Below are 9,497 nucleotides of genomic sequence, written 5' to 3'. Positions count from 1 at the left end.
ATTCTCCATCCATCCTTTATCTCTGCTCCTCCCCCACTCGTGCTTTCTCTCTCACAATAAATAAATAAACTTAAAAAAAATCACATCTTGGAACCAAACCATGAATGTAGCCAAGGTTTCAGCAAGCTACAGTCTCAGCTTAATTCTCTGACCTCTCAACTCAGTGTCTCCTGCTCAAACTTCACTGAGATCTTAACTTTCTCCCCCACTTGTCTCAGATATATTTCTCTAGAATGATTTTTGCCACTCTCCTTGAAAAATTACAAAACCATTTTTAATAGCATTCAGTAATATCCATTTCACAAGTGTTTTTCCAGAGATAATATCAACCCCATGTGCATTCACTACTGCTGCAATTACAGATGAAATGATACTCACTTCCCAGCAAATAGATGAGATTGTGGATACTCAAATCTTCATCTCAGGGATAAGATGCCCCTTTGCACGCACGATCAACTTGTCAAGAAGGCACACACTGTTCAGGCAGAAGTTGGCACGTGCTAAGTCTTTCTCTTTTCAGATAAGTTTCAGGTCTTAAAAGAAATGTAACGTATCTCAGAAATACAATAATAAATATCTGAATAAAAGTACTGGAACACCATCACTGACTATACAGGCAGGACAAATGCCTTCTGTGGGAATTAGAGGCACATCGTCCTCCTTTCTTTAATTTTTTTTTTTAATGCTTATTCATTTTTGACAGAGACAGAGAATGAGTGGGGGGAGGGGCAGAGAGAGCGAGGGAGACAGAATCTGAAGCAGGCTCCAGGTTCTGAGCTGTCAGCACAGAACCCCACGTGGGGCTCAAACCCACAAACAGTGAGATCATGACCTGAGCCGTGGTCGGACGCTTAACCGACTGAGCCACCCAGGCGCCCCCATCGTCACTCTTTCTAACTACCTCAGTGCCTCCTGACACCCCTCCTCCAACTTCCCCATCACAGTCCTGTCTGAAAGGTTTCTTATTGAAACTGTTAAAGGCTATAAAAGGAACTCCAAAGAGTCAGTGTACACATCCCTTGCAAGCAACAAGGTAACTGAGAGCTACGAGGGGACGCCGAGGAACTTTACGGCATGCTGTGTCCCTTCCTATGTGCAGCCTTTTGGGAATGAGCTGTGATTCACGGAGTCTGAAACAACAGGCCCCTGGACATTTCTGAGTCGCCCTACGCTGCACTCCGAGGACAGCTGGGTATCGCCCTTTAAGAAGCAGCAAGCCCCATCCCCTGAAGAACACGGAACTCCATTTCCCAGAGTTCCTCATACTCTTTCAGGGCCTTTAATCTGTCGGGAACGACCTACGTCCTGAATCCGCGCAATAACGGTGTTGAAACTACATTACCCGGAAGCCCGTGCGGCGTAGCCAAGGGCCGTTTTCGAGAGTGCGCGTCTCGTGGGGGCGGGACTTCCGGGGGCGCCTTTGTGGTGTCTGAGTTCTCTGTGGTTCCCGGGACTGTTCCGTGGCTTAGTGCGTCCGGAAACCTCAGTCCCGACCGACGTGAATGGAAAGCGCGAAAAGAGGGCCTGTTCCCGCAGCAGTGGCGGCTGCGAGGCGCCCTCGCCCCCGCCCGGTCGCCCGCCCCGTCCCGCCCCGCTCTTCCCACTGGTCGGAGACGGAGGCCGCGCCGGTGAAGCCGGCGCAGGTGGGTGCTGCGACCCCCGGGCCCTCGGCCGCCCGCCCCGCCCCTCGTCTCCCCGCCCGCTCGGCTCCCCGCAGTCAGGCCCCCGGGGCGGGAGCAGAGGGCGTCCTGGCTCGGGGTCCCGGTCCCGCCCCTGCGGTGGGGCGTAGGAGGGCCCGCAGGGCCTCCTGAGTCGGGGTCGGGGGCCCAGGGGCCGGGGCGGAGTGTCGCCTGCTGGGGCGGCGTGCGCGGTTGGGATCTTCCGGGGTCAGGGGTCCAGGGCGGGGGTGGGAGGTGCGCGCCCAGAGATAGGTTAGGCTAGGGGAGAGCAGGACGGGGAGGCTGCTGAGGAACCACCCCGGGCAGTCATGGTGGAGGTTGGGCCGGGGCGGTGGCCGTGGAGGGAGATGCGAGGAGATTCTGCAAGAGTCGGGCAACAGCCGACAGGGTTTCCTGCTGCGTCGCCTGTAGCTGTGAGCACAAGTGGGGAGTGAAGGACCAGGTCAGGGCTTCCTTGCCTGAACATCTGAGAGAACAGAGGTGGGGAAGTGAGCCCAGCGGGCAGGTTTCGGGGAGATCATGAGTTCGGTTTGGACATGTTGATGCTGAGATTATCTGAGGGTGGAGACATGACGTGGGTCTGGAGGACGGGGAAGGGAGCTGGGCTGGAGCTGTCCGAGGTGTGGAGGGTGTGCACTGCTCCAGAGCCTGGCCTGAGGACCCGACCAAGGAGGGGGTCTTAAGGTCGTTATTACTGGTGGGCTCTGCAGTGAGCGTCAGGAGGGCTGAGACGTGGAGTGCCCCGAGGGATTCAGCATCCCTGATGCTCCCTCCCTAAAGGAGCGTACCTGATGTAGAAGGTATTCTGACCTGGGTCTAGAAAAGAATGCCTGGATATGGTAAGTTTGTTGGCCTGGGTGGAGACGGAGGTAGAGACTCTCAGTCCTGTAGGTCAGGTGATCCTGGGAGACAGTCCCTGTGGGACAAAGAAATAGCCAGATTTGTGGAGCAGTTGGGTCCCAGATGAGGACACTGCTCTCTCACCACCTCCACCCTTGGGGGCAAGAGGAAGGCAGGAGTGCTCCAGTCAAGGGGTCCTGCCAGCGCCCTGCAGGGGGCCACGCAGCAGGTAGGCTTGTTTGCTGAAAGGAAGAGTAGCTGAGCTGCCCGCTCAGACTCTCCCTACAACTCATTAAATTCGGAACGTATGAAACATTTATTGAGACGTCAGCTAACCAACATTTATGTAAATATGTACACATGGAAACTAGAAATGAATGCATTCGATAAATGAAAAGCAACAACACTTTATGAAAATTGCAAAGTTAATTTATCTGTGGTATTTGCTAGCAACAGAACGTTGTACAACACATCTTTTGAAAATCGCAAGCAGAGATAACACTAATCCAAATTTTATGAACCCTGTCCTTTATTTGCAATGGAAACATACAAGCTTGTTAACTCTGCGGGTAGTTAGTGTGCATCAGTTCTGTTTAATACTGTTATCAGCTCTGTGAGGTGGGGGCCAGGAATTGAGGCTCAGGGCGTTCATTCCTCCTACAGAACCACATCGCTGGTAAGAGCGGCACTGACGTCAGAGGGGCTGAGAGCTTAGGTTACCAGGCTGGGAGCACTTTGCTCCAGGGCAGGGCAGGGGTAGTGGGGGTCCAGTTCAGTCTGTCGGTTGCCTACCATGGTTGCCCCTTTCTCGTGGCCTCCCTCTTCCCACAGGTTCCCGTGGCATTTGCAGAAATGCTTATGGATCCTGTACAGGTGCATGGAGGATGTGACAGTTGGAGGACACCCCGGTTGTCCCCCTGATGGTTTTGCCACTCCCATATAAAGAATGATGGTGTCCTGAGATCGCCTACCTGTTCTCCCTCCCTTGGGTCTAAAGTCCCTGTGGTCTCATCAAAGCCCAGGGTCTTGAACTCATCCCTGGATTCTATGGAGCATTGCCCATTTGTGACAACCAATGGGGTAAGATGTGGAAGGGTGTCCTGGGCACAGGATCCAGAATGTTCAAGTGATGGGGGTGAGAGTGAGTTGGAATGATCAGGGAACTGCGAGGCTCTTACCTACAGTGGGAATATGGGGCAGCGGGCGCAGTGTTGGGGGGCACACAGTTACCAGGTCCACAGTTACAGCCAGAGGTGGTGAGCCTTTAATCTGAAGGAAGTAGGAGAAGGTTCTGAGCGGAGGAGCCAGGTGACCTGATCTTCACAGGCTGTGTGCAGCTGCAGTGTGCGGGAGGGCCTCGACGAAGGTGGGGATAGTGGGGGGCCTCCTGGGACTGCGCAGGTGACCTCTGCTGATGGCTGCACAGGGCTGGTGGTTGTGGATGTGGAGGACCAGCTGCCTTCTGGATGTGTTCCAGACGGAGTAGCCCACGTTCAGTGATGTGGCGAGCAAGGGTGTGGGGGGACGAGATGGAAGGGGGCGTCAGGGGCAGCCCCAAGGATTTTGGCTTTCTCTGGAAGAATGGATGTCCTGTCAGTTGAGACGGGGAAGTCAGTAGTCAGTTGGAATAGGAAGTCAGGTTTTGCCACTGATGTCACATGGTCCAGAGACTCCCGACTAGAGGCACCCACTTGGCAGTCGGACGCACAGGTCTGGAGTTCAGGGGAGGCTTCCAGGTTGCAGACAGCCAGAGACAGTGGCCGGCATGTGCACTGCGGTATAGCCGGGCATTAGTTTCCAGAGGGGCCGTCGTTAGGTTGTGGAGGCAGGAAGGGGAAGAAGGAGATTCGAATCTCTTCTGGGAGCCTGGTTGGTGGTGGTGGACGTCACAAAGACGAAAAAGCAGAGTAGCTGTGGGGGGCGTGCCCGTGTGGGATACAGGTGAGGAGTCTGAAGGCTTCCGAGGGGTCAGGGGTGTGCAGTAGGTGTTGAAGCATCTCCACGAAGGAGGTCAGGTGTTAGTAAGCTCAAGCCAGGGCGCATGATCTTTCCATGGAGTCCTCAGTGTTTGGTGGTGACTTTGGGTCAGGCCTGTGTTGCTTCGTTGAGGCTGATAGACCTGGTGGGTTAGTTGAGGCTAAAACGAAGCAGCCAGGAGCATTGCTGGGCCTTGGGTGCGGAGTTCAGTGTCGCTGGGCTTCACATGCGGGTCAGGCAAAGGCAGGCTGTGACTGCTTGTAGGACAGCAGGGTAGTGATGATGCAGCAAAGGGCTGGGAGTCTGTGAGGTGCTCACGTTAGGTTTGGGAGGGGGAGCATGGCACGGGTGGCACGTGGGGAGAACCACAAAAGGACCCTGGCACCGGGGAACTTGGGTTTCTGGGGCAGGACGGGGCAAAATAGGATGCTGATTCCACTTGCACACTCCTGCCTGGATTCTATGTGCAACAGCGGTGTGTTGGGAAGGCACAGAAATTACCCGCAGAGTGGGCTGCGGTCTCAGTAACCAAGTTGCAGAAGTGGAGGGACCAGATATGGAGAGAGGTTCAGACCAAGAATGATGGGCAGGTGAGGAGGAGGAGGGGCGCTTATGTGGGAGAGGTAAGTTCAAGTTGTGTTGGCCGGGACGTAGGATCTGGGGGACCTCAGCATAATTTACTGCTGAAAGAGACAGAGAGCCCCCACTGCGGGCCCAGAGCCTGGGCGGGGCTTTCCTGCACCCTCCTCGCTTGTGTTTTTCTGGACACAGCAATCAGTGGCAGTGAGGACAAGGGAAGCGCCAGTGCCACCAGACCCTGTATCTCCTCCACACTGGGAAGTCGGGGTGGAGGGCAAGGGCAAGGAGAGGATGGAAGGAGGTGGCGGTATGAACATTCCGGAAAGAGAAGCTGCACATCGATTGAAGCCTCCCTGTTTTGGCAGGGGTTTGTGGTTTTTACAGACGTGGCCGTGCGCTTCTCCCAGGAGGAGTGGGGGCTCCTCGATGAGGCTCAGAGACGCCTGTACCACAGTGTGATGCTGGACACCTTTGCACTTTTGTCATCACTAGGTAAGGCCCTCGCACCCACTCCAGCGTCCAGGGCTTAGCTCCGGCTTTCCTCTTCCCTCGGGGTCAGTAGCTCTGGCTTTCCCACAATCACAGGTTTAAGGGGGCCAGGTCCGGGCTGCGTGCACCTCTGCTCCAAGCTTGTCTGAGAAATCCCAGTGGCCTTGCTTGTCCCTGGTCAGGTTATTCTGTTCAGAAGCACGGAGCCTCTGTGCTCAAGGCCTTCCCCTCCTTGCTGACGTTTCTTAGGGGCACCCCTGTGTTGGAACTTCCAGCCACCAACGTGCTCTCTACTCGTAGAGACCGCTGGTTCTGTGAGACCCTCCTCTGAGGTTCTTTGGTTTTAGAATGTGGGATGTCATGTGTTGGATCACTGACTCTGGGGGCCGTGCAGTCTACTCTGTCTTCCTGTGTTTCATCTAGGGTGGCCCGTTCCAGGTCCCATGTAAGTGCTCATCTTGAAGAGGTGGAGGGGCCTTGGTGCCTGACAACATGGACCTTACTCCATCACCAGCTACAGGAAATGGCCCTGGGGCTGCAGAGTTGGGAATGGGTGTGTTGTCACAGCTGGCTTTACCATCGTGTGATGCCAGGGAGCGTGGTCATACCTTATTTCTACCTGTTCTTTCCTGTCATCATTTCTAACCTTGCACTTCCCAGCTCCCCCACTTTTGTGGCTTCCCTCCATTATCCTTTCACTTCTGCTCCCTTTGCAGTACACTTGACATATGACCTACCCTTGAGGTATTGTGATGGCTGCACCTATCTTTAAATAGTCTCTAAACACCAGCTGCTGTGTTGCAAGCACACATTTCTAGGTGTGAACTCAGTCTTCTACCCAGTGCTCACCAGTCACCGGCAGCCGTGGCCTTGTTGAAAGTCATTTGCAGGGCGCCTGGGTGGCGCAGTCGGTTAAGCGTCCGACTTCAGCCAGGTCACGATCTCGCGGTCCGTGAGTTCGAGTCCCGCGTCGGGCTCTGGGCTGATGGCTCAGAGCCTGGAGCCTGTTTCCGATTCTGTGTCTCCCTCTCTCTCTGCCCCTCCCCTGTTCATGCTCTGTCTCTCTCTGTCCCAAAAATAAAAAAATAAAAAAACGTTGAAAAAAAAAATTTTTTAAAAAAAAAGAAAGTCATTTGCAGAGGAGAGAGTTGGGGAACCCCCCCTGTCCTCCCTGAACTCACCCCGCCCTGGTATCCTTCCCCAGAGGCAGGGCTGTCCCATCATGGGCGCCGGCCAGGGTGAGCTCTGCACAGAAGGCCTTCCTTTCACTGTCTCAAGTTCCCCTGGCCCGTGAGCAGTCCCCTGGCCTCATCCGTGGGCGTGTCCAACACACATTCCCGAGGAGACTGCCTCGTCCCAACAAGGTCAGCGTGCGCTTGACCAGCATTTCTCTGTTTACAGGTTGCTGGCATGGAGCCCGGGACGAGGAGGCCCCTTCAGGGCACAGTGTTTCTGTAGGAGCATCACAGGTCAGGACTCCAAAGCCAGGCCCGTCCGTCCAGGAGGCCCAGCCCTGTGAGACGTGTAGCTCACTCTTGAAAGACCTTTTGCGCTTGGCTGAACAGGACGGTATACACCCCGAGCAAGGCCTGTACGCCTGTGGGGGAGAGTGTTGCCAGCACCAAAAGCATCAGATTAGAGCGGAACTTTCCAGGAGTGATGAGGGGAGGCCTTCATTTGTGAAGAACTGCAGAGGTCACATGGCAGAGACGACCTTTACGTGCAGTGAAGATGGGAAGGACTTCCCAGCCAGCTCAGGCCTTCTCCAACAGCAGGTTCCTCAGCTTGTAGGACGGCCACCCTGGGGCACAGCTGGTGGAGAGGACTTTCAAAATGAACAGAATTATTATAAATGTACTCAGTGTGGGAAAATCTTCAGTCATAAACATATACTTGTTGACCATGAGAAAATCCACACTGGAGAAAAGCGTCATGAGTACAGAGAGTGTGGGAAGGCCTTCCTTAGAAACTCCCACCTCCATCAGCACCAGAAAGGCCACGATGAAGGTCAGTTTTATGAGAACCCAAAATGTGGAGGATGTCTTACACGGATACCTGGCCTTGGTGACCACCAGGGTATTCACGCCAGGCCGAGGCCTTTTGAGTGCAGCCAGTGTGGGAAGGCTTTCCTTAGACTGTCCCAACTTGTTGGTCACCAGAAAATCCACACAGGAGAAAGGCCTTATGGTTGCAGTGAATGTGGAAAATTTTTTAGGAATCGCTCTACGCTCATTAGACATCAGAGAGTTCACACTGGAGAGAGGCCATATGAGTGCCTTGAATGTGGGAAAGCCTTTACCCGCAAACATAAACTTGTTGAGCATCAGAAAATCCACAGCGGTGAAAAGCCTTATGAATGCAGAGAATGTGGGAAAGCCTTCAGCCGCAAAGACAAAGTTGTTGAACACCAGAAAATCCACACCGGAGAGCGACCTTATAAGTGCAGTGAATGTGGGAAAGCTTTCAGCCGCAAACATAAACTTGTTGAGCACCAGAAAATCCACACTGGAATAAGGGCTTATGAGTGCAGAGAATGTGGCAAATTCTTTATGGACAGCTCCTCGCTCATTATTCATCAGAGAGTCCACACTGGAGAGAGGCCTTATGAGTGTGGTAAATGTGGGAAGTTCTTTAGGTACCGCTTCACACTCATTAGACACCAGAGAACTCACACTAGAGAAAGGCCTGATGAGTGCAGCAACGTAGGAAATCCTTTAGTTGCAACTCCAAACTCATTAGACGTCAGACAAATCACAGCAGAGAAAGGCCTTATTAGTGCAGCTAATGTGGGAAATTTTTGTGTTACAACTCCAGTCTCATTACACAACAGAGAGTTCACACTGATGTGAGTCCTTATGAGAACTGCGAATGTGGGGACATCTCTACCTACATCTCTGGCCTTGTTAAACATTGGCAGATTTCCAACAATGGAGAAATGCCTTATGAGTGCAATGAATGTGGGAGAATCTGTTAATTTGATTTATGTCATTATAAACTAATTTGCATTTCTTTAATTTTTATGTTCTTGGAATCCTGCAGTATACTGTTATGTGACTGCTTTTCCTTACATTTTTACATAAAAGGAATCCCAAAGTATATCCTTGTGTGGCTGTTTAGAGATTTATCCCTATTGCATTCATTCCTCTTTATTGCTGAGTCATATTCCATTGGGCATATGTGCCACAGTGTGTTTATTAATGGACATGTAGGTTGCTTCCAGTGTTTCCAATTACCAAAAGAACTGTGAACATTCATATATAAGTAAATACCTGAGAGTGGAGTGTTGATCATTGATGAATGTTTAACTTTTTACGAATTGGCCAAACTGATTTCCAATATAAGAGAGATTGCAAGCGGGGGAGGGGCAGAGAGAGAGAGGGAGAGAGAATCCCAAGCAGGCTCCACACTGTCAGTGCAGAGCCAGACATGGGACCCAATCTCACAAAACGTGAGATCATGACCTTAGTCAAATGAAATCAAGAGTTGGACACTTAACAGACTAAGTCACCCCGGTGCCTCTATAGTTATTTCGAGTTGAAATCCTCATTAACTTCTATGATTCTACTGTTGTCCTTTTTATTTTTGAATAAAATTTATATGTATACCTTATAACTTTTAATCAACTCTAAAAAATACTTTTAAGTGGTTTATATCGTAAATTTTATAATGGATTTATAATGGATTTACTTTTTTGGTTCCTAAAATCCTTCCTCTATGATCCACTGGGGGAATATCTGTCCAGTCATATGTTGAGGATAAGATTGAGTTCAGGCCTTAATTTTTGCCCCTTGAGTACGGTTGAAGCTGGCAAGAATAAATCCCTCACAAACCAACACTTTTGGTAACAACATTCACTTCCATCTTCTACTTCCAGGCAGAACTTTCTCTGTTCAATTAAAATTTTTTAATGTTTATTTTTGAGAGACAGAGTAT

At 51.8% G+C, this 9,497-nt stretch overlaps 1 protein-coding gene across 2 annotated transcripts; it reads left to right on the top strand.

Moving 5' to 3' along the window:
* Positions 1-1,438: 1,438 nt before the first annotated feature.
* Positions 1,439-8,660, top strand: LOC124522719 (zinc finger protein 547-like). 2 transcript variants are annotated; one of them, XM_047094304.1, is made up of 4 exons: positions 1,439-1,643; positions 3,351-3,599; positions 5,441-5,567; positions 6,966-8,660. In XM_047094304.1, exons 2-4 carry the CDS (start codon positions 3,567-3,569, stop codon positions 8,411-8,413), a joined length of 1,608 nt encoding a protein of 535 aa, XP_046950260.1. In that variant the 5' UTR covers positions 1,439-1,643; positions 3,351-3,566; the 3' UTR covers positions 8,414-8,660. The 2 variants fall into 2 exon arrangements, with proteins under 2 accessions (XP_046950260.1, XP_046950261.1); XM_047094305.1 differs by lacking the exon at positions 1,439-1,643 and having other exon boundaries at positions 1,921-3,599.
* Positions 8,661-9,497: the final 837 nt, after the last annotated feature.

Source organism: Lynx rufus, unplaced genomic scaffold (assembly GCF_022079265.1).
Source record: "Lynx rufus isolate CCGP_SWC_20201006 ecotype Redwood Valley unplaced genomic scaffold, mLynRuf1.p SCAF_39, whole genome shotgun sequence".
Taxonomy (NCBI): domain Eukaryota; kingdom Metazoa; phylum Chordata; class Mammalia; order Carnivora; family Felidae; genus Lynx; species Lynx rufus.
The sequence above is the reverse complement of the archived record's forward strand: the minus strand, read 5'-3'. Positions and strand labels throughout refer to the sequence as shown.

What these genes read in the sequence shown, in the direction of transcription:
- LOC124522719 (XM_047094304.1), top strand. Translation starts at nt 3,567, where the DNA reads ATGGAGCATTGCCCATTTGTGACAACCAATGGG. An exon ending in CATTTGTGACAACCAATGGG is followed by an intron (nt 3,600 to 5,440) that starts GTAAGATGTGGA and finishes CTGTTTTGGCAG; the next exon opens with GGGTTTGTGGTTTTTACAGA. An exon ending in TGCACTTTTGTCATCACTAG is followed by an intron (nt 5,568 to 6,965) that starts GTAAGGCCCTCG and finishes CTCTGTTTACAG; the next exon opens with GTTGCTGGCATGGAGCCCGG.